General features: G+C 39.8%; 3 protein-coding genes across 5 annotated transcripts; 2 read left to right on the forward strand and 1 right to left on the reverse strand.

The window, feature by feature from the left end:
- Positions 1-428: 428 nt before the first annotated feature.
- On the forward strand, positions 429-15,011 carry LOC111654029 (insulin receptor substrate 1-B). 2 transcript variants are annotated; one of them, XM_023404855.2, is made up of 3 exons: positions 429-1,081; positions 2,559-5,702; positions 8,957-15,011. In XM_023404855.2, exons 1-3 carry the CDS (start codon positions 733-735, stop codon positions 8,962-8,964), a joined length of 3,501 nt encoding a protein of 1,166 aa, XP_023260623.1. In that variant the 5' UTR covers positions 429-732; the 3' UTR covers positions 8,965-15,011. The 2 variants fall into 2 exon arrangements, with proteins under 2 accessions (XP_023260623.1, XP_087029722.1); XM_087173596.1 differs by lacking the exon at positions 8,957-15,011 and having other exon boundaries at positions 2,559-5,740.
- Positions 15,012-16,993: 1,982 nt separating this feature from the next.
- slc25a15b (solute carrier family 25 member 15b) lies at positions 16,994-25,629 on the forward strand. 2 transcript variants are annotated; one of them, XM_023404848.2, is made up of 7 exons: positions 16,994-20,957; positions 21,743-21,843; positions 22,316-22,574; positions 22,672-22,809; positions 23,665-23,840; positions 23,996-24,154; positions 24,240-25,629. In XM_023404848.2, exons 2-7 carry the CDS (start codon positions 21,789-21,791, stop codon positions 24,359-24,361), a joined length of 909 nt encoding a protein of 302 aa, XP_023260616.1. In that variant the 5' UTR covers positions 16,994-20,957; positions 21,743-21,788; the 3' UTR covers positions 24,362-25,629. The 2 variants fall into 2 exon arrangements, with proteins under 2 accessions (XP_023260616.1, XP_023260618.1); XM_023404850.2 differs by having other exon boundaries at positions 16,994-20,952.
- Positions 25,375-27,708, reverse strand: tm4sf21a (transmembrane 4 L six family member 21a). The gene is made up of 5 exons (XM_023404851.2): positions 27,416-27,708; positions 26,961-27,026; positions 26,256-26,389; positions 25,986-26,172; positions 25,375-25,851 (listed from the first exon to the last, which is right to left on the reverse strand). Exons 1-5 carry the CDS (start codon positions 27,590-27,592, stop codon positions 25,843-25,845), a joined length of 573 nt encoding a protein of 190 aa, XP_023260619.1. The 5' UTR covers positions 27,593-27,708; the 3' UTR covers positions 25,375-25,842.
- Between the last annotated feature and the right edge of the window lie 179 nt (positions 27,709-27,887).

Genomic DNA, 27,887 nt, shown 5'->3' on the forward strand with positions numbered 1-27,887 from the left:
GAAAAATGATGATTCACTCACTGTGAGAGATGAAGAAACTCAACTAGAGGACCACTGAGTCAACCTGCTGCTCCTCCACAGTTAGAGTACTTACATGAGGTAGTTATGAGTTCTTCCTCTCATAACAAACTTTAGCAGAATCCACGACTCACAAGTCCACTGCAGACGATGCTGAGAAAAAAGTATAGCCCACCTGTGCACGCATTATACTTGACATTTCGACCCCTGACCAGTATAAGTGATGAAAAAGAAAATACAGGAATGGATCGCACGTGGATAGCAAGCCTAATTCAGTTCAGTAATTATTTTTATCTTGAAAATCCTTACCGGAAGTGCTGTTTTTATTCCGCGTAACTTGACAGTGGTGGGTTAAGATTGACTGTGGCCAACCTCAGACAGGTGGAGGAGACGTCCTTAGGCAGCTGAACTGCACCGTGGTTGGACTTGGTAGGGCAGGACCGGGCTCGGGTGCAGGACGAGCAGCGGTGGCCGCTGTGCGCGCTCGGTGCGCGGATCCTCCTGCAGCGGCTGGATTCACAGTATGATACCAGATCAAAAACATGGTTTGGCCGATTCTCCCATCCTGAGCCTTCGCACACTTGCTGGACACTTAAATGTGGACACAGGGAGGACGAGGGATGTAGTTGCTGTGGATTGATGAGGAGTACACATGGACTTCGATTTTTTCCCTGAGATTATCGGCTTATAATTTTTTATCGCCCTGCCTTGGCCATGGAGAACCAAGCAGCCGAGCCGCAGAACTATGAAGATGTACAGAAAAGCGGTTATCTCCGCAAGCATAAATCAATGCACCGGCGATTCTTCGTGCTGAGGGCGGCCTCGGAGCATGGTCCTGCTCGACTTGAGTATTATGAGAACGAGAAGAAATTCCGCAGTAAATCACCTGTGCCCAAAAAAGTCCTGAACCTGGAGACTTGCTTCAACATCAACAAGCGGGCAGATTCCAAGAACAAGCACATGATAGTCCTTTATACCCGCAGCGAGAGCTTTGCCATCGCTGCAGACAGCGAGGAGGTCCAGAACGAGTGGTACCAAGCAATGCTGGATCTTCAGTGCAACTGTAAGATATGAAAAGTGTTATGTGATTTCTACTGTCTGTCTCTGCATCAGGCCTATCCTGCCGTAGGCTGTTTGTTCTCCACATACACTATTTGGCGCGGCCATTCGTGATTGTTCATTGCATGTCACTGGCTCGAATTGTTTGAATATTTTTTACAGTACGTGTAGTTTGGTCATATAATGTGAATTTATTGGTCTTATTAATACAATTCGGTCGGTGTGTTTTTCACCATGAGGCAGGTGGATCCGATGAACGGGGGAGACCAACACTATGGGCGGCATGTGCTGTGTTTGTGCAGCACAATCTCAATAAGCGTTGGTTTAATACAGTTCTAATCTGCGGATCATTTTCTGTCTGCAAAATGTAATTTGATGCATCAAATAGCATCTACATGTAATAATATTCAGATGATCCCTTTCAGACTAAAATGCAGACCGTTTCATACGACGGTGTATTTTTGCATGGCGCAGTGGGCATATAGCAACCATCCAAGGGATGCATCATATAGTAGTAGCCTATCGTGGTGCACTCCGCTGGAGCCTGTGTTTTTGTTTTTCTGCACAGCTCTGACTGCCGTTCGCCTAACCTACATTTCTGTTAGACGGTGCTGCTGGTAGGGAGGAGATGGCATCGTCAGTGCGCTCTCACTGGAAAATGTGTTTCTGTTGGGTATCCTCGTGTTTGCGTTGTTATCCTTATGCTGTAGCTCAACACCACCACCCACCCTCCCTGTTATGCTTTGCCTTTCAGTTAGTTGAGATTGATGGGCTTGCCCAGCTCTAATGTTGTCATGTTGAGGACCTCTAAATAGATACACATTAGAGTGCAGACCCCCATTTTGTTGAGATTATTTCTCAGGGACAGCCACAATAAAACGCTGTTCTTAATTTAATCTAATTTTAGTGTATCCAATAATGTGCACAGGGGCGTTGAAATGGAGATTGAAACACATTAACATATACAGTAGGTTGTAGTGGTTCCCGTGGAGATCATCTTTAATAAATTACATTGAGGGTGGACTCAAACCACCATAGTTGTCAGTTGTTCTGTGAAGATTTCAGTGACTGTGGCAGGAAAAAAAATTATAATTCTGTAATTCGTCATATGATTGGCACTGAACTGAAATGCTGCATTGTTTCACAATCAAGCATGGTGCCTTTCAGTAGATGTATTCCATACCTCCAAAGACTTAATTAATTATAGAGCTGTAGCTTAAAAGTGATGGTGATGAATTAGCTGCAGCACAGCTGCTTGGCAGTCACAGCAGCTATCATTGTATGTATCAATTTAATATTGATAAGGAAACAAAGTATTACTTATTAGTCTCACTTTGACTAGTTAGTCATTTTGGCTTTGATCAATGTTTCAACAGGTTATATGTTTTGTTTTGTTTTTTAGTTTTCATTTTCTAATGTATGTATTATGTCATCCAGTGCTTTAATTGTTTTTATTTATTTATTCTTTATTGTTTTCCTAGGTAAAACTCCTGAAGACTATGGCAGTAGTGGAGAGTGTAGCTCTCCGTCTCCTGTTCCAACCTTCAAGGAAGTGTGGCAGGTCAAGGTTTGGCCTAAAGGTCTTGGACATGCCAGGAACTTAGTGGGCATCTACCGGTTGTGCCTAACTGACAAGACAGTCAACTTTGTCAAACTCAACTCTGATGTGGCTGCTGTGGTGTTGCAGCTGATGAATGTCCGCAGGTGTGGCCATTCAGAGAATTTTTTTTTCATTGAGGTGGGTCGCTCAGCAATTACCGGCCCTGGAGAGTTCTGGATGCAGGTTGATGACTCTGTAGTAGCTCAGAACATGCACGAGACCCTGCTGGAGGCCATGAAGGCCCTGAGCGAGGAGTTCCGTCAGCGCAGTAAATCTCAGTCCGTGGGAACGTCATGTGGAGGTGGCACTGCTTCAAACCCCATCAGTGTCCCGAGCCGTCGTCATCATCCAAATCTGCCACCAAGCCAGGTGGGCTTCTCCAGGCGAGCCCGCACAGAGACCCCTGGAACAGGAGGCAGCAGCACGAGTACTTCACCTACATCACGCCACGGGTTTCCGAGGGCGCGAACAGCCAGCATTGGGGCCAGGTCGGAGGAAGGCGCAGCAAGTGCCAAAGGGACATGGGCAAGCTCCAGTCCAAGTCTTAATGGATCCTGCTCAACTACACCAACACTGAGGCCCAAACCCACCAGGGCCCCAACCCCCGCTAAGATTACCCTCAGCCTTGCACGTTACACGCCTAACCCAGCTCCCTCCCCTGCGCCGAGTCTGTCCTCCAGTTCTGGTCATGGCTCAGAGTGTGGCCTAGTGGGGGCAGCAGTTGGAGGCATGACAATCTGCTCCTACCCTCGTGTTTCTCAGAGAGTTTCTGTTTCAGGTTCACCGAGTGACTACGGCTCTTCAGATGAGTATGGTTCCAGTCCCGGGGAGCACTCTCTGCTTGTGCCCAGTCTGTCTGGACATCATGTACACGGAGAAGGCTCCTCCAGTTATTTAGTCATGGGACAGAGAGAGGGACTCCTTGGTTCCCATCATCGCTCCAAAGGCCGACGGATTCTGCGGCGCTCATCCAGTCGGGAATCTGAGGCAGAACGCAGACTACTAAGTAAGAGGGCATCCCTGCCTTTGGCGGCCCATGAACGACTGACTCCACAGAGAAAAGATGAAGATGATGAAGATGATGAAGAATATGCCATCATGTCACAGAGTGCTAACAGAGAGAGAGCTGATTTGCACCATGGTCTGGCAGTTGGGGGTGGGCAGCCTGATGTAGTAGTGGAAAATAGGAAGAGGGCTGACAAAGGCAGGGGAGAAGTGGAAGCAGGACAAGCTGTGGATAGTGGCTATATGTCAATGCTGCCTGGAGTGACGTCTCCTCCTGTTACACTTTCTCTCTCAATAGGTATGTCTGACGCCAGTGCTAAACCGGGGGCAGATGATGAGTATATGGCCATGACCCCCAACAACAGTGTGTCCCCTCCTCAGCACATCCAGCAGCCCAGCTCAGAGGGCTACATGGTCATGTCTCCCAATAGCAGCAGCTCCACAGACCTGCATGGACTGGGTATGTGGGATAGCAGGGCCAGCATGGAGAGCCGGGCTGCCAGTGACTACATGAACATCTCACCTGTCAGCAGCCGCTCTGCCTGCAGCACACCACCCTCCCACCCCGAGCAGCACCAGCTGCAACCAAAAATGTTCAATTCTTATTTCTCCCTGCCACGAGCTTATCAACATACTCTCTATACTCGCTTTGAGGAGGACTTAAACAAAGGGGAAGGAAAAAAGGACAGCAGTGGGCATGATAGTGCTGGAAGGGGAGGGGGAGTGGGATACAGCAAGAGAAACAAAATTGCAGTGGGCTCTGCAGGAGGCTGCCAACTCTCCATGTCTTCGTCTTCCTTCTCCTCCAGCTCAGCCAGCAGTGAAAGCCTGGAAGACAAGTCTATATCAGCGGGGAGAGGGTTAAGTTTATTAAGGACTGGAGCAGAGTACAAGAGTGCGGGAACGTGCACAAAAGATGGACGTCACCATCAAAAACGTGGGTCAAGTAGTAAGAGCCCAAAGCAACAAAGGAGGGGTCGTCCCCTCAGTGTGTCTTCAGACATTACTAAAGCAAACACCCTACCCAGAGTGAAGGAGAATCTGCCGCCATCGGTGTCTCAAAACGTTGGTGAGTATGTCAGTATTGTGTTCAAAGAAGACAATAAGTATGAGGGAGGACGACGCGCTGGGTCTGAACGCGGACAACCTGTGATCCACGGAACCCTCCGGCCCTTGAATCAACCGCTCCTTTGCCACGATAATCCTGCTAACCTCCCCCGCAGCTTCTCTGCACCGCTATCCACCTCTGCCGAATACGTCAGCATGGATTTAGGGAAGTCCTCAACAACCCTGACTTCTGTTAGGTCCACATTCAGCACCCCACAGGGCCCACCAGCTGTTGCCCCCAAGGCCCGACACGAACATGGCACATCCTCTCCTCTAGCAGCAGAGGGCAACGCCGGGTACAGAACAAAAGTAAAGATGGCAGCAATGCCGATAGATGCCCCTACTCCATTTACAGACAGCAAAGGTTCAGAGCCCAGCATTTCAGCAAGATCTGCCATCCACTCTGGTCAGCCCTCGTCTATGGAGCAGGAGACAGGTTTGGGTTTTTCCCCAGTCAAGTCTTTCCAGTCTCCTGAGCGGAGCAGCAGACTGGTCCGAGGTGACCCACAAGGACGGCGGAGCCACCGCTCAGAGACATTTAACTCTCCTCCCTCTCTACCACGCCACCCACCCTCTTCTACCTCCCTCTTCCCAGAGGGCAGCCAGGCAGCGAGCCATCGGCATGGTTTGGACTGCTCACTGTGGGAGAATGGGCAGGCAGCTAGTTTGTCTGCCACACCTCCACCACAAGCCTCCACCTCATCTGCTGAACAAGGCCTTAACTATATTGACCTTGACTTGGCCATTAAGGAGACCCCTCAAGCTGGAGTGGAGCGTACATCTGCCACCTACAACATCGGAGGAAACGCTATGGGTAGCAGTGCTGGCTCCAGCCTCAACACTTATGCCAGTATTGATTTCTATAAGTCAGAAGAACTGAGAGCACACCAGAACAGTAGAAAGGATGGTCAAGGTAAGTGCTACTGGGAGTTTAAACCCATCTCATCTTAAAATATCTGTTTAACATCTGAGGTAAATTTTGTGTTTAGAAAATGTTCAGCTATTCTACAGATGAGGCTCCATACGTTCTTTTTATGATATTATAGACTGAGACATCTTGCATAAGGGTGCAGGGTCTGTAGTGGCACCTTCAGTGGTTGTTCTTGTAGACACTGAGGTCATTGGTGTAAGTTCTGGCCTCACAACTAAAAAATACTCTGGTTACGACAGCACACAAGGGAGGTGGTCTTTGAGGCGACTTAAGATTGATCAACATAGCAATAAATACAATAATTACATCATTAAAAATATTTATTGTAATTGTTATAATTTACGAAATAATTGTTTCTGATAGGAAAAATGCGAAGGTTATATTGGGAGGAAAACACCCATTTGTTGACAACCAGATAGGATTCAAGTGCCGCCCTCATTCAGTGGAACAAGCTTGATTAACTGATCGTTTGATTTTCCATAACCCATTGAAAATAGTTAGGATAACAAACTTAACGGAATTGATTTTTATTTAATTAATCAATTACTCAATCTGAAACAAATTTAATAATCAATTAATTGTTTCATTCATTTTTCATGTAATAAAAGCCAAACATCTCTGTGGTCTTAGCTTTTTAAATGCGATGATTTGCTGCCTTCCTTCATTAAATATACAATAGTAATACTTGTACCTTTGGTTTTTGGACTGATGGTCACAAGGGATTTGAAGATATCACTGTACTATAAAATTGAATTTTTCAATATTTTTGGATTAAGAAAATGATTGTTAGACTAACTGATAATGAAAATAATCATTAGTTGCGGCTCTAATTGTCATTAACTTTGATAAGTGAGAGAAATCATTGAAAATAGGTGAAAAGAAAACTTAATTCCTGATAATATTTGTCTAGCTGGATGTAAGCTTTTTATGTGATGTGAATAATCCACAGACAAAACTCATGTCTGGGTCTTAGTCACTCCTTCCCCTTTCATCCTTTACTGATGTGTACCTTTGCTTCAAGCTGGTGGGCAGCACTGAGTTTCCAGGCTGTGGGTTGTCTGTAGAGTCTCTTATTATCACAAGTGGGTGTTCAGAGAGCAAAGTCAATTGATTTGTCTGCTGGTAATGAGCCATTCCACATAAATGGAGGTAGAGGGGGCAGAATACGGGCCAGGTGTTTATGTTTATGTGTGGGCGTGCTATCGGCTGCAGGATTTAACATGGCAGCTCTGAGGTTTCCCTCATATTGCACAGATGACAATTATTTAATGGTTAATGTTGGTGGTTGAAGCACATTTTGAGGGATGTACATCAGAGTACATAAGAGATTCATCACTTTTACATGTCAAGTAATAAAAGCTATGCAAGGCAGTATGTTAAAATGTAAATACAGGTAAATATAAATACTAATCAGGGGACTAAATGGAACAAACAACTTATGCAACTTATTTATTCGGAGCAGCTACAACATTTGCATGATTGATTTATCTAGTGTTATTCCGTCTCTATGTGTACATGTATAATCATAATAATTGACTAATTATTTCAATTGGGGATAGTTTATTTATGCATTTAACGTGCATAGCAAGGAAAAGAAGCCTGTGTTAATATTCCGTAAATTGCTTTTTCATGTGATTTTTCACACTGCGATTAATATTGAATTTGCCTCTCCTCCTATAAGCTACAGTGTTTATCCAGCTTTCATTAACTGCAGCCATATTCTAATGATGGTACTCAATATATGAAGGCTGGATATAGGGATGATGGGGGCTGTACTGCAGTTTAAAAAAACGACAACAAATAAACAGGGTTGGTTCTCAAATGCTCAATCAACACTCAAATAATTTTGTGAATATCACATTACTCCAGCTGTTTAAATGACATTGTAATTAGATGTTCAAATTCAAGTTTTATTAAAATATCAGAATTAGATTAAAATGTGTATGGTTGCCCGATGTTTTAATTGCAGCATTTTCACGAATGTAAAATCTCAATTCAATGATGTACCTTACATTTTCCAGGGTATCCAATGTTTGTAAACAGTAAATAGTCATTACTTGATCCACTTACACTGATATGAGTAGTTATTAGTGAACAACACTGTACATGCTCTGGATAACTTCATACACTAAGTGAATATGAACTGACAGCCTGCAATGATTATCTTTCTTTAAAACAGTATGAAATTGTAATGATGAATATGTGCACAAAAAAAAACAAGTTGACAAAGAGTAGGTGGACCTCTACACATTCAGCTAAAACTAATGTAGTTTAATACAACAGTTGTGCAATGAATCCTTTTTCACGAAGGTTATAATCAGTTTTTGCTGAAGCTGTGTTAAAGAGGTGTCGATTCATCATTTTGGAGGTTGTAGTTCGTGGCGCTGGTGAACTGTATTGTAACATACAGAGAGTACAGTGTATCTGTTATTTATTCTATCCTCAATGATATAAATGGAGGGGGGGGGTAATAGAAAACACCTGTCAGTATAACAGTACAATTCAGCACTAGCAAAATGCCTCCAAAGTGCAGAGAATTTCAACCACACAGACTAGCATTTTACACAGCAGTGTAAACAAGGCGAATGCTGAGGCTGCAGACAATCATTTGACACTGAGAGTGGATGGAGCAAGTGGTTAGACTGGCTCAGAGATACCCAGACCACAGGTTGATTTATCAGCACTGTTGTCTGAAGCAGACACTATTTGTGGCCTAGCTTTGCTTAGAGAGGTTATTCTTTAATAAAGTTATTTTATAAGGTAATTCTTCTCCTCAGTAGACCACAGACAAAATAAAGTCTTTGTAGTTGCAGGCTGATGATTATTCATACTCTGATGTTTGCTTGCTGCCACTGACTTTATTTTGCTGACATGATCAGAATTAGAGTTGCTCTTTGTGTTATTGAGGAGGTTCATTAAAAAGAATAACGTTTAAAATCCCTGGAAGCGATAAGACAAGACACATAATATTGACATCTACAACAGTGTGCGTGAGACTGGAATGAGAAAATCCTTTAAGAGAGATATCATGTAGCATGTGATATTTACCCAAGCAGCCGGCAGGAGCTCCAGATTAAACAAAAGCAATACGCTTTGGAGAATATATAATCTATTCTAAACCGACTTGCCTTCTGGAACATGTCAAAACAAACACTTAACAAACAAATTATTTTAAACAGTAAAAAACATTTGTGTGTAAAATGTATGATTTAAATTCCTTTTCTTTTTTTATCCAGATTGTTGATCTTCGTCCTCATCTTGGGTCTGAGTGTGACGCTGGTGTGACCGATCCACACTCAGTCTGTGAGGGGACGGTCGGTGGCCCGATCTGTTGCCATAACAGAGCTGGACACTGAAACCATGGAAAACACATCCCCATCCGTCTGCGGTTTTCTGTCAGCCAAATGTGTGCCAAACAGACAAACGTACACACACACACACACACACACACACACACACAAACAAACGCACAGACACAGGGTAAGGAAAAGGTTTCATTTTTTTTGCCTTGTTTTGGATAAAAATGACGTTTGATCATCATTTAACTTAATATGGATAAAGGATGACAATTTCTGTGAGTTATCAGGTGGCCATTATGCTGATCATGGTGGCTCCAGCACATCCTGTCAAAGTCTTCACTTAATTTTATCACAGCTGACTAACAGGCAACAGTCATCCAGGCAAGCTCATAGATCAACAAGGCGTTCAGGAAATCACACAAATGGCAAAAATATCCATCTGTGTATGTTGATTTAAAACACATTTGCACATGTGAATAGTGCTATAGTTTACTGACGTATTGTAACTCAAGGCTCAACATGGCATGTTGACACAATCTCAGCTCTTTTGTATTGCCATGCAGCAACATCATCCTTTGTCTGTGTTCTAAGTTAAATGCTCATCAGTTGTCACTTTGACTCAAAATAAGAGGGAAATACTGCCTTGGCCGAGGTTTCATACCCCCACACATGCTGTCACTGTAAACATATTTGATTTATTATGTACAGTTGCCCAAAAGAGCCTTTATACTTCTTGACCACTTTTCTTATGCTACTGAAGGACTTAAAAATGTACTTAATTTCTGAGGTATACTTAAGTACAGTTTGTGGAATTGGCAATTATACAAATGAAATGGAGATATAGGTTCCTGTCCATTTTTCAGGCAGTAGGAAAATGGCTGGGGAAAATCCCACACAGCTGATGCAATATTTGTGAAATCCATAGAAGTGTAAACTTTATTAAATAGGACATCATACGATTACGTCTTCTTATTCACATTGTAGAACTTCTGCACAGAGTTGTAGCTGAGCGACGGGAAAAATTGCTTCTTTTTTTTTTTTTTATCCTTTCAATCAATAGCTGCACTCTAATTCTGTGCTTTCTGCTTTTCACACAGAATTAAGTTTTATCCCTAAAGCTCCAGATGTGCACTCACATGTGTTTATACAGCCCCAGCTTTGATTATGCATAAACTAAACATGTTCTGTCATGTCACATGGCTGATTTTCAAACGGTGGCAGTAAGAAAGTCCAGTCAATGCATCTAAGTTGTATGTTAGGATTTTTCGTGTATTCAGTTATGCACTACGTGGTGATCAAGGTTTGATGAGAAAGTTAAATGATCATCTGTCTACCTGGTAAACAAACTCACAGTGCGTATTCTGCCCTTGTTTCAAAATGATTTCTCCAGTTACATTATAAAATCTAACAAAATGGAGTAATGCTTATCTCAAAATACAAGTGACCATAATTACATAAACACTGACATTTCAAACCTGACATTTCAAAACTAACTCTAAAAAACAAAAAATGACATGTCATATGGTTTATATGTGTTGCAGCTAAAATGCCACAGGAAAAGTCACATGGAAGCTGCAGCTTTCATGCAACATGACAGCATTTAAGGCAATGGTTGATGTCATGTAGAGCCACATAGAAAAACCAGATGCATAGATTTGTATAACATTACATAAACATCGACAAAGTAACAGCATTCTAATGCTGTACATGTAAACAGCTTAATTACATTGGCTTCAAAAACAGCAGTATGGGCAATAATTAGATTGTACGTAAATGTCCTCACTGAGATGAGCTGAGGGGACCCGTTAACAGACTTGTTAGTTAAGGAAGCTGAATAATGCAGTTTAAAGAGAAAGTATTCTTACACAGCTTAGGGAGTATATTTAAATTCATAATAATAATGAAATATACAATGGGGTGAATGGTAAAGTGGTCTCAGACCTTTGGACCCCACTGTATATATAATAATATTGTAATATATGGCAAACATAGCAAAATGGTGAATTTTCCAGCCACTTTATTTTTGAACAAAGAGCTGCTAAGCAAATGGTTGTTACATGAGTGAACCATCGAACATGCAGCAGCTCGTTCGCTCGCTTGCTCTTTTCCAGATCGACTTGAGCTCCCACCCCCGGACTCAACTGAATAATATATATCATATGTCAGATGAGACTGACAGATGACTGTTGAGATCAGTTCCATGATGCCTGAGTCACATGGCCAGGCATGTTGGAGACAGCTGTTCCAAAGAGCGCAGCATTAAATACTGAAATTAAAATCATATTTTTGACTGTCATATAAAAAAATATACAATAAATTTCACAGAGGAACAATGAATGATGAGAAAAAGTAAAAAAAAAAAAAAAAAAACTTAAAAACTCTCAGCCATCTTTGACCCCCTCTAATAATTTTCTGACAATCTGCAGCCCAAATATGAAGTCACACAAATTTAGTAAGATGAGAGGATACAAACAAGACTAGATAATAAACAATGTTATTTTTTTATTTAAAATTTTAAACTTCATATGACTGTCTGCCATTGCCTTTCCATCTAGTAAAATAATATGATTTAGCACTTTGAGTTGATTAAGGCTAAATAAGATCTCGTATTAATGCATTTTGAAGCACTGTGTAGCACAAAATATGTGAGAAAAGTCAAAGTGTAAATACTTTTTTGGCAACTGCTTTTCTATTATAACTGTATATTATACTATAGTATATACTATAGTATACAAGTAGGACAGAAACTATAGTACATACTGTAGTTTGTTTTCCTCATTTGCATAACAGTTAACACAATTCTAATATAAAGTGACACATTACAATGGTATATAAGATATACAGTATACATATAATGATTAATATATAGCCTAGATATCTATATACTCTTTTATAAAGTGCCTCCTTTTTGATTGTAGCTGTTTTTACACAGGTAATCTGAAAATGGGTTGTTAAAATGGAAAAAAAAAAAAAAGTGTTGTTTCTCTCCTGAGTCTAAATTGTGCATATGTTGAACTTTACAGAAGACAGACCGGAATCTTATATTGCTATCAGTCAACCATAATCAAATTGCCTTACTCTGTTTATCAGAAACATGAAAAAAAAATCTCATTATTTTTTGCAGTGCCTAACACTTCAGCCACAATGTAAGCACTCCCTCACTCTTCTGTTTGGCTTCATCGAGCTGAGGTTCGGCCAACAACAAAAAGAAAAAAAAAAAAAAAAAAAAAAAAAAAAAAAAGCAAAGGACAAAAAAGAAAGAAAAAAAAAAACCCATCTCTTTCTCTTTCACTCAGTAGTTTCACACTCTGGGACGTATCCTTTTCAGGCCCTTTGACCATTTTTTTGACTCTTGCCTGCTTCCAACCAGCCACTCGTTCAGTAAGCTGATGGTGTGTTGGAGATGCCATCCTCCATACGAAGCCAATTATTCATGGACACTGTGCAGCCAATAGCTTGCAGGAAAAAATAAACATACATTAAGATTCCACAGAGTATAGACTTTAATGTCAAATCATATTTTTAATGAATTCCTAATGTTCCCCCGTTTTCAGACCAAGAAGAAATGAATACAGTTGCCAATGTCTTCGATATAAAGCAAGTTGCCCACTGATGATACATGATCTTACTCAGTATTAGACAGAAAATTAAACGTGCACTAATTTACTAGCAGTTTGCAGTATATTTTGAAGCCCAAAACAAACATCAACCCCTCTGGGCAGCCAGTACTGGTGCCTGACTGCTTATCTGGGCTAAAACAGTATTAAAACGCTTGTGTGTTGCTCTTATTATTTGGAGGTAGATTATCTAGCATGGATTCAGTTCCCAGAAGGTGTGAATAGTACTACTTCTCTCTCTCTCTCTCTTTCTCTCTCTCTCTCTCTACTTATAGACATAGGACTTGGTCTAAACTATGAGACAGTGCCATTTCAGCTCACAATCATTACTCATTTCTTCCATTTTAACATTCTGCTGCTGTCAAACAATTTGCCAAAAATACTAGTCTGACAACAATTCAAAGGTCTACTGTAAAGATCCTTTGCGAATAGTAGACACACGAAATCAGTCATAGATCTGATTTAAGAAAAAAAAAAGACAATATTAAAAACTCTCTTTTCACTTGATAGCCGCTGGGCCAAAAAATGAATTGTTAAAATTTAAATGGAGTCAAACTTTTTTTAAGCAAAATGTGTTTTTCTTATGGTAGTGTAACTTATAGTTTAAGACTGGTTGCGTACTGTATCAAGAGCCGCTGATGCAGAGTTTGGCCATGTTGTGACATTAGTGATACTGAATCAGGACATGTTGGTAGCAAATATTTAAAAAAAAAAAAAAAAAAATGTCTACTGGATACGGTGTTGTGATGCCAAAAGTTTCACTAACTGCTGTGACCAAACTCTTTTATCCAGGGCTCTGGCTGTGTGTATACAGGGTACAAACGAAGAAGGCTTTCTTGATGTATTTTTGACACTGGTAGCTTTTCCCACATTTAGATTGAATTTTTATTTTTCAGGGGGCTCTGGGTTTGTTAGTCAAATGATTTTAACCCCATTGCAGATTAAAAGCTGAACTACCTGCATGTTGTTACTCATGAAAACCAATTTGAGTGTTTCAATCCTGAAGGTAAAAAGATATTTACTCTACGGAGTCCAGAGGTTCCTCATGGACTGACCCAGCTCTCAACTCACATCTGAAAGGACACTCAAGTGCCTGGCTGTGATCACTGGTGTCTGGTCATTATTCAGTTATGTATCAGTTATCTCAATGCACAGATTGAAATTCATACCAGCTCCTGGAAAACCAAGTCTTCCACACATTTCTTCAGTATTCAGTTGGAGATGTGCGCAACACCTGGCCAACATTTCCTTTGCAAAGGACTTGTTTCTGGTGCCAAAGTTTTGTACGTGATGGCGATCTCTGAGCTTCACACTTGAGACATGTGACCATGCAGGATTGAGAACCTTTGACACAAACTAATACAAAGTTTAATTTAAAAGATTTGGTTTTTACACATTTGTCAGGCACTTATCAGTCACTGTTTTTAATCTTGATCTTGAAGTAAAAAAAAAAAAAAAGTATATTGATTGAGCACAGCCCACTACTGCCAACAGTTTCTGCTCAACACTGAGAACATTATTTCCAAACTCTTGTACAACAAATCCATACAAATATGTGGAATAGTTACACTTTTATAATTTCGGTACACAAGTGTACCGGCGGAAGTCTTTTGTTAAAGTGATCTTTTATAATCTCTTTGTTATTCCTTCAGTGTAACTCTTCTAATTGGGGATTACCGAGATTCTCTGACTGTACCTCATAATCTCAAGTCCGAGCAGACGTAACAGTTGGTAGTAAAGCCCCTTGGAGAGTCTGAGAAGGGTTCAAGACATTACTGACGCCAAATAGGAGGAACTGATAAAATAAAAGCTGTGGATTTGGGTAAATATCATTTAATGTATTGTGTATTCAAAACTCCTTTAACAGTGTGAGGCTCCCCGCAGTGTTTCTATTCTCTTGACATACGATGGTCGTATGAAAATGTGTCTCAACTATGAATCATCAGAATCCTGCCAAATCTTTTGGTTTGGTGAAACAGAGACTCGTGGTGTCTCTTTAAAATATTTTTTAACATGTCGTTGAAAACGAGGCACATAAATTGCTCAACAGGCTCTAACTGTGGGAAATGATACTGTATGTACAATCAGGATAGCAATTATAATTACAATGGAAAGAGCATTGTATGTATTTTAAAGCTATTGATACTACTTTGATAATGATGTAAAATGTAAAAAGACTGAACAGGGACTATAGGTATGTAAAGTATACTGTGTATAGAGGAGTTTGCTCCAGGGGAGGGGTGGGCATGGGGTTCATTCTGTTCATGGCAAAATTGTTTAACACAGAATATTGATGATTCTTGTCTGTGATGTAGACAACGTCAATGTTTTTTTTGTTTTGTTTTGTTTGTTTTTTTTGATAAAAGGCAAAGTGATATGAAAATCTGTGTCTTTTACTGACTGTGTGTCTGTTGAATTTAAAAGTGTAAATTGATGAGGTGTGCCCACATGTAGTCGAGTGAGTCTAGACTGTTGTAAGCCATCGCTGGTCTTAGTTTTTAAGGATAAGCCTGTGGACAGAGGGTACATGTGTTTAATCCCAGGCTACTCTGTTTAAACAGATGGTATTTTGGCAGCATTTCAGGTCATAGGTGAATAACAACAGAGTGGCTTTTTTTGGTATTCTATTGTTTGACTAAGATATTTTCCTATTAAATCACCAATCTAAAGGTGAACAGAATAATACATAAAAACTATAATATAAAAGAATGAATACTGTTTCTAAAGCACAACACTTCTCCCTGTGCCTTTCCTTTTCACACTGCAGAAATGATAGAGGAATCAGATTTAAAACTAAAACTTTAAGAAGGAAATCAATCTAAAAAATATCAAACTATTATGGATATCTCACCTGTGGAAATTAACGGAGAAAATAAAAAATAAGTGTAAAAAGGCTGTAAAAACTTCTTTTGCCCTCCCATGCTTGCTCATGTCAAATATTTGTTGGTTTGCATAGACTCTATAGGTTGTCAATGTCAGTAATGTGGTGGAGTTAAAGAGCAGCAGAGGTGGTGGTAAGCACATGACTAGAAAGACTCATTGATCAGCTGTTTCGACCTTTGTCAACCACATCATTCACTTTACACAAGTTGAGCTGCTTTCGAAATTCTCCATTTCACAGTTAACTCTTAAATCTGCAGATTTTTTCAGGTAATCAACACACAATATTATCACCTGGCTAGGTTCAAATATCTTTATCAATAAAAAGAAAACAGACTCTGTCCATGGAAATCTACAGCCTATGTGTGATTGCAGCAGGTAAAATAACAGTGTTTTAGCATACAGGTACTTAATGCAAAAGACAAGAGCAAAGAGGATGTTAGCCATGACAGAACAAAACCACCACAGCAAACTTTAGCCACAAGGTTCACAGTGTGAGAGTGCAGTAAAAACTGAGCTGTTTTTTTATTCAACAGTATTTTGTTCAGGTATGTCAAAATATAAATATACAAAGGATTGGGGATCTTTCAAAGGATTATCTGTCCCATTTACCTGATGACTATTCTTTATTATTTGGCAGCTTGTGCAAAAACATACCACACTTTGTTACATTTCTTTGCTTAGTAAATCACAAAGTGGATATATATATATATATCAAGACTCTTCTTGTGGCACACAACACTGTTGTTTTAAGAACTGACCATTATGACTGACTGAGCACATGCAGGCATGGGTTTAATGGAGACTGTCTGCAGGGTGGAGGGAAGAGAAAGTACTTTCAGACACCCCTAATGATACATCAAGGTAATTATGCACAAAGCTGTTTATGAAGTTGAGAGCGCAGCACTCTGAGTGCAGCTCTGATCGCGAACAGCACATTCTGAGAAGTTCCTCGATTTATACACATTACATGTTTGGATTATATGTGATGTAGTTGTTGGCTAAATATTTCATAAGTGCCTCTGCTGGGTTTTTGTAAATATTAAACAGGGCTTGGTGTGATCTTTTAGCCTCACTGTAAAAGAAAAACTTCATCCCATATGTACAGTGGCCTTTAGTCAGTGTTTATGAGTTGGGTCAGACAGATATAAAAGAAGGTGAACAAAAGTGAAGTTATCCTCTGGGTTTAACCATGCATCATGGAGTAAATTAGCTAATGCTAACATTAATTATCTCTGCTGTTGTTTGCCCAGATCTATAAATATGTTAATTTGTTTCGTTAGTTTAAAACTGCAGGGATATTGTGTATATGTGGAATTAAGTCTGCACTGTTAGATGTTGCTGTAACAAAGTAAACTCCCTCTTCTACAGTCTATTAAAAGTCTGGATTAACCAACATTAGGGTTTTGTTTTCCAATCTGATTGTTGCTAAACAAGGAATTACAGAGACACACAATACTCTAAAAGTGTTTTGAACTTTTTAATCTGCATGTGGGTTTGCAGCAAAATGCACATAATGAGTGGAAACATTTAACCCAACAAGCAAACCAACATAATGTCCTTGGTTGGGATGTAATAAAAGATGTAGAAGACATCCAGCAGGGTGTTGTATCCCTCCACCTTTTGATGAGTTATTTTGAATAACAGAAAAATGTTAACTGGGGGTGTTTGCGGCGGCACGTGGGAAAAGTTTGCCTTCAAGGCTTTCTGCTTGAAAGGCTTTCCACATGGTTAAAGTTGTGAAGAGGTCTATTTTAACCCAAACCATGATCTTTTGCTAAACCTAACCAAGTCGTTTTGCCTTAACTGAAATCAAACTGCGACTGAAAACTGAAGCCACAAAGCCTTTTTCTTTCTGCCACCAAGGCTTTCTGACAGAAAGCCCTGAAGGTGAACTTCTCCCAACAGCATTGCGGTGACAGCTAGACTTTGAATGGACAGGAGATGGCCGAGGGAAGTGATGGATCAGAAAGTGAGATTGAGGGAAATGAAGTAGGTGGTGGGAAAGATGGTGAATTTGACCATGACAATCTGTCAAGGTCAAATTCCATGAGCCTGGACAACAATGTGAAGTATGTGTAGCATTGGCGAGGTTTGACCACAGTGTCAAAAATATGGCCATGTAGCAGCAATCTGCAAAGGCAAGCAAAGATGTGGTAGGAAAACAATTAGATCAGCAAACATGCATACTGGAGACACACATCTGTCAGACATATTGGGAATGATTAGGGAAATGAATGGCATAATGAACAACTTTGAAATACCAGTGCTGCACAGTATAAATGCAGTTGGTAATGTAGGCTAGAAAACTTCTAGCAAAGACATCTATGAAGATCCAGAGATCAGAAAATATTTCTTTAAAAGCTAAGCAGTGCAGAGACAATACTCTTGTACAAAACCTAGGAGTTGCAGAAAGAAGGGCTACATCAGGGGAAAACCGAGATTTACCATTCGATTTGAATTATGGAGACGGCTAACCACACCAGGGAAAGATGGTATCTCTTACAGCATGTTAGCTCATATGAAAGACAGCGCACCTGAAGCGGAATTAAGGTTGTTTAACATGAAATGGGATACAAGCATAATCCCATAGATATGGAAGCAGTCAGTTATGGCTCCAATACAAAAACCAGGTAAAGATTCATCTAATCCAACAAACTATAGATCCGTCACAGTTAGGGAAGACCATAGCGAGGAAAGCTCAAACTAATAATGAAAAGATGATTGCTGTTTTGTTTTTATGTTGGAAAAGTATATCACATGCTATGGAAAGAGGGACTCCTTATCAAACTTTATAAATTAGGTGTAAATGGGAAGCTGTACAGCTCCCAAATATAAAAACACCTAGTTTTTATATTTGGGAGGACAAAGGAAGTAAAAGTGGAATATTTCAGTGTGTATTCGTAAGATAATGGAACCCTGTGTGCAGTCCACTGTTATCTGACATAATGACTAATGACATCTTTGAACAGGTTGAGCAGAATATAGGAAAATCACTTAATGCTGATGACAGGGTTCAATGGATCAGGGGGCGAAACCTAGAGTATTTAAAAACAAAATGCAAGCTGCAATAGATAAAGTGGAAGAATGGACAAACAAATGGGGATTCAAACTGTCAATTGCAAAATCACAAGGCATATGCCTCACTGAAGGCCATAAATCAGCACGTGTGAAACTTTATGGACAAGTATGCAAACAGGTTAAGTTGGTTAAATTTCTTGGAGTTCTGCTGGATGCCAAACTTACATGGTATCGAGATATTGACAAAGGGGAAAACAAAAGCAAAAAGATCAACAATATACTACAATGTCTATCAGGGCGAGATTGGGGAACAAACAGGACATCTTTATTAAATATTTATTGGGCCCCTGTGAGAGCAGTCATAGATTATGGATGTACATCTACAGCATAAACCAACCTTAAAAACTTTAATGTTGAACACACTCAAGCTCTTCAAATTTGCAGTGGAGCATTTAAAACATATCTGCAATGTAAATTGAAATGATGGAAATTGGGTTAATCTGCAAAGACATAGTAGATCCAACCCCACTAACGTCATTTTACAGGATTGGTGGGAGCAAAATAAATCCAGTTCTTGCAGTTTTGGGTGGATAGGGATGCTAAAAGGAAATGACATGATGTAATCTAAAACTAAGACCCACTGTTCCATCATCGGGGGTAACTCTTAGGAGATTCATTATACATCCATAGATACTAGTCTGTAGCAAAGAGAGAGAACCTAAACTGGTACCAAACACCAAGATATTCAGATTTACAGGTGGTTAAAAAAGAGTCTGGGTGCACAGGTGCTGCATTCTTCATCCCTCATTGTGAGGTAGCCATGATAAAGAAAGTATCAGACCATCTTTCAGTACACAGTTGAATTACACAGAATATTATTAGCATTACAATGGATGGAAGAAAATAACCAACCCAGTGTCATAATCGCTTCTGATAGCTTGTCAGTGTTTTCAAGCAGTAAGTCTGGAAAGTCGTCACACAGGCAGGATATTATGTATCAGACCTTTCATGTGCTACTTGGGCTACATTATAGGGGACTGGATATCTCCCTTCTTTGGGTTCCTGTTCATATACGGCTGGAAGGAAATGAGAAGCTAGACATTGACATTGGCTAAACACTTATTAAAACTAATGTTAACTGACATACTGTTAAGTAAAGCAGAGGTTATAAATATCGTAAAAGATTATATGCAAAAAAAAAAACTTGCAGGAATAATGGGAATTAATTGACACAGGAAGACATCTTTACAGTATCCAAAAACATTGATGGAATATGGGTCTGGACTCAAAAGGAAGAGATGTCTGGCTGTCTGAGAAAAGGACAAACAGGTTTAAATCAAATGCTCCACAGAATAGGCAAACACCCAAATGGACTATATACACACTGTAATTAAGTATAAACTTTCAAACATGTAAATTACTGATTGATTGCAACAGGTATGATGAAGAAAGAAGGAAATTAGTATCACTAAATGATCGAAAACACAGTATTACATGTGAGATTCTGCTAGGAAATACCTTATGGAAAATACCCATCTACTGATTAATTACTTAAGTTTAACAGGAATAATAGACAGAATTTAATTGGGTTTTTTCCTGCTAAACTGCTCCATACTCCATTTCAGTAGGTGGCAGTAAGGTCCCTATACGCTGTTTTTATAGCCACCATTAAAACTCACAGAAGGCGACTTAGGCTGAGTAGAAGAAGAAGAAGAAGAATGTAAAACCGGAAGCTCATGCCGCTGTATAGCATAGATCTTATATGGAGAAGATGACTCACTGCTTACACCTGAATATCATTCTATTTGAACATTTATTTGTATATTTTGACAACAGGCGATAAAGCCCAAAGAAAAATAATTATCTGTTGGTTACACTTTATATAACAGGTACTACAATGTTATCTAATCGAGGCAAATTGAGGGGAAAAGGACAGCAATGGTTTCTTAATTCTTCCCAACAGCCTGCAAATGTTAGTAAATTAAAGATTTTTAATTGTATTCGATAAGGGTAGATTATTAATGATATTAAGTACACAATGTCCAGTTTACAGTTCTACGATATGTAAACGTACATCAAGAGCAAAATCATAATTTTTTCATCAGTTTTTTTTAATAGCCAGACTATGCTAGCAACGCGAATTTCGAGCAGAGTGAGAGCTCTCCTTTATCCTTCTCTCATGCAACAACCTCCAGATTCCCCTCCTCCATATCATTATCACTGATGGCCGATCCATTCATTGACCACAGTGTGTGGACACAAGGGTAGATGCTGCAAATGAGATAACATTAAACATTGGATGTTTGGCCTGGTGGTGTCAGTTAGCATGCAGTCACCCATTAGCTTCGGTCAGCAGCTCACTGGGTTCATCGGCGGCGACACTTTGATGCCACTGGCTGAACACGTCGCACTCCTGTAAGGTTTGTATGCTGGAATGATTACTATAGGTTTATCTCTTTAGCTTTTTGACTAGTAAAGTTAACATTGGCTAGAAAGAAACCCGCAACTTTCGACCGGTTTACCTCCACCATTAATTCACTTAATGAATATTGTTAGGATATTGTTGCTACATTCAACCACGTAAGTTACCGCTCACAGGGAAACGTTGTTTGACATTTTACTCTCATTTTAAGTCCACAAGCGACGCTATAAGCTCACATGTCCTTCAGTTGATTTGATAACTAAAAGATGGTTCATTTGTGCACAAAGAATAGCATTTTGTCACCCTCTGGTGGTAAGTAGTACGCTTTAAACGTAGAAATACCAACGTTACATCAGAATTGGCAGAGCACAAGTGAACATACTGCTACTGATGATTGAGTTAAGTGGAAGTCAAAACACCAAAATTGACATAACCACAAACACACTGCCAGCTTGAAATTAAAAAGAGCAGCCTTGTAGTTAGTTATGGTGTTACCATACAAACCAATGTTTAACCTTCCTGTAAATAATCACTGATGCCACAGATGAGATCAAGTTTTATTGTGGTGAACTTTATGACCTAGCTGCTGCTGCCTGTCCTGTGCTGATCCTGCTGCTGAGATATACACATATTAACTGTCTCTGAGGAGTATTTGGAGAAGCAAATGATTGCTTTTATTTTGTGTTTGTTTATAGTGATTAAAGTGCACTAATAAGATGTAGCAATGTGTGTTGTGAGTAGAATTAGGAGGTGAAGTGTCATCATGTGTATTTTTTTCACCAGGTAGTTGAAAGAAAGAGTAACCTCTTCTGACAACTTTTTGGACACCATGGCGCCACACCCGGTGGTCCAGGCCGTCATTGACCTCTCTGCAGGAGCCATAGGTAATTCAGTGCTTAAACAAACGGTGTACACCGGGCACCGGTCTTTATTGTTCTTTAATTCATTATTGCTATCTCCTGAACTGGGACCTGAGAACTTAATTTCATTCCGTTTCATGTACAACATGTTCTGTAATGACAATAAAAACATCCTTCTCCTTAATCTTTATGAGGTAATCACGCTGCTTTTCTACTTCTTTACTAAACAACTCAGTAGCCATGTCTGACGTAGCAGGACATTTTGATGACTCCTGTCTTTTTCCGGCTTGTTTCTCTCTGCGTTTCTATTGACTGCTCAGTGGAGCGCAACCCTCTGTAAAGCCTTCTATTATTCTTATCTCTGTCCACAGCACATTTATTGAGCACAAACTTTGATTTTCCTATAGAATGTGTAACAGCCAGTCTTTTTTAACATTTGTTCACTGTGTCTGTTTATGGATCACATATGTTTGACAATTTCCTCACTGTCATCCAGGGGGAGCTGCATGTGTCTTCAGCGGGCAGCCTCTGGACACAGCAAAGGTCAAGATGCAGACTTTCCCTACGCTGTACCGTGGTTTCATCCACTGCATTGTGTCCACCTACAAACAAGTGGGTCTTCGTGGTCTCTACCAGGGCACCACGCCGGCGCTGATGGCCAACATCGCAGAGAACTCTGTGCTCTTCATGAGCTACGGCTTCTGCCAGCAGGTCATCCGCTTCACAGCTGGGCTGCACAACGAAGCTGTGCTGAGGTGTGATGATGTTAACCATGCTGCTGTTCTAGTTAGCACTTGTTAATACATGTCAGATCTCTAACTGTTCTTCTGTTTATGCTTCCCTTTCTGTTAGTGACATGCAGAAAGCCTGTGCTGGCTCAGTAGCATCCATCTTCTCCTCGCTAGTACTCTGCCCCACCGAGCTTGTCAAGTGTCGGCTGCAAGCCATGTATGAAATGGAGGCATCAGGCAAGATCGCTAAGAGCCAGAAGTAAGTGGTTTTTAGATAGTCACACATTTCTGGGTAAGGCTGTATAGGTTATTTACTCATACGTTACTCAAATGTTATACATTACATATATGACCACTTATGACTCTGGCCAACAACAATCGGCTCAGTAGCTTTATCAAAGTGGCTTGTATTAGATCTCAGGGAGGAGTCAAGAAACACTGCTTCCCTTGTGGTTTAGGGTGTCCGTTATGAGGATGGTAATATTTTTCTGTTGTCTGCAGATCGTGTATTTCCACAGACTGCTTACTTGACTACTGAACTTTCACCTTGATGCCAAATTAACTCTTTTATTTTACTCTAGCCATCATGTCAGGTTGTTTGTTGATCTATGTGAGTGTTTTGGTGTAATGTATCCTGGCTGCAAACCAGTTTCCCTTTAAGGGATATTAAAGATACTTTGAATTTAATATCTAGGAGCTTAAATTTTGCTGAAAAGATGACTTGGTTTATATAACAGTTTATTGGTACAGCTAATTTACCATTATGCAAATTTAAAGAGTTTAAATAAAATGTATACACACTGTAACTTAATATTTAAGAACATAAACTCAAAAGACGGACATTCAATAGCTATAATTTTTTGTTACATACTGTAGATTACTTATTTGGTATTGCACTTTTAAACAACAGATTCAGAGACATGAATCTTAAGAAATCTCGATATTTTACCTACCTGAAAACGAATCCAAAATGGTTAAATTTATTTGATCTAGTGTTTCATTAATGAAATCAAAGAATATTCTTTTTTTTTTCTTTTATGGAAACATTAATCTGTAAATATTTTTTGTTTTGTGTGCATTGACTGAGCCATACGTCTTTCTGCTCTGTCTGAAGCACAGTGTGGTCCGTGGTGAAATCCATTATGAGGAACGAGGGACCAGTGGGGTTTTTCCAGGGCCTGACCACCACCATAGCCAGAGAGGTCCCTGGGTACTTCTGCTTCTTCGGCGCCTATGAGCTCTGCCGCACCACCTTTGCAGACTACATGAAATGTGACAAGGATGACATAGGTACTGGAAAAAAATGTTCTGCCTGCATTACCACGGGGCAGAAAACATTTGCCTTTTGCTGAAAACGTCAGAATCAATTTGCTTTCACCTCCCACACGTTTCATGTCCAGTATCACCGAGTTGTCGTCTAACGGGTGTTCCTGTATATGTTGAAGGTGTGGCTCCGATTGTGTTCAGCGGTGGTTTCGGAGGGGCGTGTCTGTGGCTGGTGGTGTATCCTATGGACTGTGTCAAGTCTCGGATCCAGGTCATGTCAATGATGGGCAAACAGGCAGGATTTTTCAAAACCTTCATGACCATTGCTCGTAGTGAAGGTAGGTAAAGTGATGCATTTTTGTGTAAAACAATCAAGATTCCTGCTGTTTCCATTATGTAATGTTTGCTATTTTTTGTGTTTAGGCGTGAGGGCACTCTACTCTGGTCTTACCCCCACCATGGTCCGTACCTTCCCTGCTAACGGCGCACTGTTTCTGGGTTATGAGGCCAGCCGGAAGCTTATGATGAAGCAGTTTGACAACTGAAAGGAACCATATGCACAAAAACAAATGAGGGAGCGGTATTATTATAGCCATATAACCTCATCAGAACTCCAGTTGAAGCTTTGAAGCTTATGTGTAGGATCTGGTTTTTGCCATTTCCTGCTTTTGTTAAACTTTGTTAAACTGACACACTCCATCTCTTTTTAACATTAAAAAAAACAAGTTGGACATAGTGTTTACATCTTTTAACACCTAACATAAATGTATTTTTAGATCTGAGTATTCTTTGTTTTTAACACTCCAAAAATGCTGTCGCCATCATTCAGTATATGAGAAAAATATTTATAGTACAGTACTGAGCAACCAGCTTCTTTATGAGGGAATGTCAACACTCCAGTTTATTATTTTATGTCTACCTCAACAAGGTCGTATCCGAACAGAAACGTTTGTCTGCCAGTCATTTCAAATCATTCTCTGCTTGCTCTGTACGCAGATACATGAAAAATAGAAGTTCTCCGTTAGGCTGTGAGGTTATCTTAATGCACAAAATCTTAAAACCTTACTTAATCTCACTACATGAAGAGTTTATGTGAAAATGTGAAGTGACATATACAAATGAATTTCAACTTTCCTAAAATATGTTGTGAATTATTTAAAGTTTCAGAGCAAAGTATTCACCTCAGTTTTGGATCACATGCTGCTTTGTTTAGGAATGATCACAATAAAATCCAAATCTGCTCATGAATATCCTAAAATATTTGCTTACTTTTCACATTGAGTGGCTTTATTTTTTAAAAAGCATTGAGCAAAAGTGTCAGGTTTGATCTGCCTTGAAAGGCAAGTGTTTTAAAGTTGAGCCTGAAAATGTTCATGTCATTGGCCAAATGATGAGCAGTGGCTTATGAGAAGTCACCCTGGACTTGTATAGATCTTAAACTGAGGGTGTCATACTGACTGTTTTTGTTTCACCATGTTTTATTCCCCTCTTCTTGCAGTTATTATAATGAAGTCTACACTGTTTTGGGACCCATTGTTTGCCTTTTTAAATCACTAGATTTTGCCTTTTCTGTTGTATAACCTTTATTGTCATGTACAATTCAGTCAGAAAGTATCAGCTGCCTCGTCTTATGTGCCATTTTCACTCGGTTTAGTAGTTCATAATTCATAATTCTCAGTCATATTCCTGCAATTCCTGTAATTTCATTTGAGAAATGTAGATATTTTAATCAGATGGGACTCAAATATTTGTATTGATGTCAATCCTGATATTCATTGTAATAATACAAACTGTATTAAAGGTCTCAATGAACCTTGTCCTGGATTTTATTTTAAGTATAATAAAAGTAGCAGTTTATTTTCTGTGTTGGTTAATTTAACAGAGCATGAAGCATCATGACATACCCACAAAAATATAAAAATCTTGTCAAACAGAGATGGCTACAATTTCTAACCTAATGTTTTATGCAGACAGGAAGACTACCCTCAGTCTTTCAGCAGGGGGGCGCCAGTCAACTGTCAGGAACTCACAGTGGCTGTAAGTAAAAACAACACCACAACAACATATTTGAGAAATCGTAAATAAGACAGATTAACATTAACAATGAAAACTGACAGTGTTCTCATTTCTACTTATTCCTGTTGAGATATCAGCTCAGCTTCATCTTACCCCTTTGGTGCGGCAGGTTCCACACAGGCAGCCGAAGAGCCCGTTGATCATCTGAATGGCACAGAGAATCACCTGCAGACAGCTTGTGGCCAGCAGAGTACCGAACAATCCAATGTTGAACTGGACAATGTTCTTGGGCTCTGTGCAGATTCCCCACCATGTATCATCACTCAGGTAACTTCTGTCACTATGAGAAAGTAAAGGTTGATGAATGATCAGGTCTTGAGGAGCCTTTCACACTGTCATCAGAAAGTTACTTCTTTGTGTCACCTGTTTTTAAAAGGCATTTTCCAAACCAGAAGGACTTTGCAGAGCGGCCCGTTCTGCAAACCGAGCACTGCCACAGTGAAACTATACAGGGCACCGGCCACACCCACTGCAGCGAATGCAATTGATAAGAACATCTGCAGAGGCCAAAAGATAAAGGGATAAAAGATAAACAGTTGTCAGATGTATTTATGCTCTTGATAAATGAGGTATTTATGAGTTGAGGGAGGAACAGGCTCTCATCATCCACTTTTACCTCTTACACTCGACATGTTTACTTTTCCAATCTGTGTTTTGGTTTTCCTAGTGCTAAAGCTAAATCACACAGGCATAAACATTTTTCACATGTACTAATGGTTTCATGATTTCTTTAAGTCTGTGATATCTCTCAATATTGTGTAATTGTCTAGTGATGTAACACCATGCAGAATATTTATATTTTTTTATTTCGTAAGTCGTAAACTCAGTGTGACTTTTCTTTAGATGTAACTTTGCAGAGGAAGCTTGAACAATACAATTACAAAAGACATTTTCTTACATTTTATTTTAATGTGTTAACACATTCCCATCACATTGTTCACATTCAAATTTACTTTTCGTTCTTACTTCTATATACAACACGGTGTGTAGGTTATATAGTTGAGCACTTCAATTCACTACAATTACTGAGCACCTGAAATGTCTCATTTGTAGTTCTGACCGACTCACCCCACAGCGATTCCCACAGCACCCCTTTTGTCCAGTCAAGTGGATATAAAGTGCCGGGATCAACACCTGTAGCAGGACAGATGGGTTGACAGTAGTTAATAGTCAATACAGTTTACAGAAGCTGAGCATTTTCACCAAATCTTGGTAACTCAAAGCTTGTAGAATATGATAAGAGACATTGTGAAGTCAGTTTCCAGGCAGATTTTGAAGAGCTCTTCAAACGGCTTTGATTCTGTGAGATTTAAATGTGTTTCATGAGATTATAATGCAGCACAAAATAGATCTTGAAGCACAAAAAACAAGCGAGATGACCACTACACACCAGTTAAAACCCAGTATATCATGTAAAGCCAGTATTTTTGAGTTTTAAATTTGCATATAAAAATAAATTTTTTATGAGGCCTATAGTCCAGAGTCATGCACTCGAGTAACAGGCAGGAAATATGACAACTCACCATTATGCCCCCTCCAACGACACCCCCCATGTATTTCACCTCCTCAGTAATATGTCCATCTTTCGCATACTTGATGTCTCCACCAGGAAAGAACAACACAATGTTACAGATGATGGATATGACCGCTAATGGGTACAGAGTAACGGCAATGCAACGGGAGCATTTTCCAGTGCACATGTTGTCAGAGAGGATCCACCTAACTGGTACTGTAAAACCACTTGTTCATGAAATCCTGAAAGTTAATCTAAGAAGGAAATGTACTCTGACCCAGCAGAAAACCAAATGCTGTGAGTGATGTTAGGGTGTGGGAGGTGTAATAACTCGCAGATAACATGGGCAAACAGAGCCTGGGATAGGCTGCATGAGTAAATGTGACTCATTCCATGGTATTTCCAAGAGAAATTGAGCTTCCTTTGTTTCAGTTATGAAAGATAATGTGAAGATGCACATTTTTTTGGTTACAGATGTGAAT

Source organism: Seriola lalandi, unplaced genomic scaffold, assembly GCF_002814215.2.
Source record: "Seriola lalandi dorsalis isolate HSWRI2012SDOR001 ecotype SW California unplaced genomic scaffold, Sedor1 jcf7180002054256, whole genome shotgun sequence".
Classification (NCBI taxonomy): domain Eukaryota; kingdom Metazoa; phylum Chordata; class Actinopteri; order Carangiformes; family Carangidae; genus Seriola; species Seriola lalandi.

Coding starts and splice junctions, on each gene's coding strand:
- tm4sf21a (XM_023404851.2), bottom strand. CDS start 27,592: ATGTGCACTGGAAAATGCTCCCGTTGCATTGCCGTTACTCTGTACCCA. Junction 27,027..27,415: donor TCGTTGGAGGGGGCATAATG/GTGAGTTGTCAT, acceptor GTCCTGCTACAG/GTGTTGATCCCGGCACTTTA. Junction 26,390..26,960: donor GCTGTGGGAATCGCTGTGGG/GTGAGTCGGTCA, acceptor TGGCCTCTGCAG/ATGTTCTTATCAATTGCATT.
- LOC111654029 (XM_087173596.1), top strand. CDS start 733: ATGGAGAACCAAGCAGCCGAGCCGCAGAACTATGAAGATGTACAGAAA. Junction 1,082..2,558: donor GCTGGATCTTCAGTGCAACT/GTAAGATATGAA, acceptor TTGTTTTCCTAG/GTAAAACTCCTGAAGACTAT.
- slc25a15b (XM_023404848.2), top strand. CDS start 21,789: ATGGCGCCACACCCGGTGGTCCAGGCCGTCATTGACCTCTCTGCAGGA. Junction 22,575..22,671: donor CACAACGAAGCTGTGCTGAG/GTGTGATGATGT, acceptor CCTTTCTGTTAG/TGACATGCAGAAAGCCTGTG. Junction 24,155..24,239: donor GACCATTGCTCGTAGTGAAG/GTAGGTAAAGTG, acceptor TTTTGTGTTTAG/GCGTGAGGGCACTCTACTCT.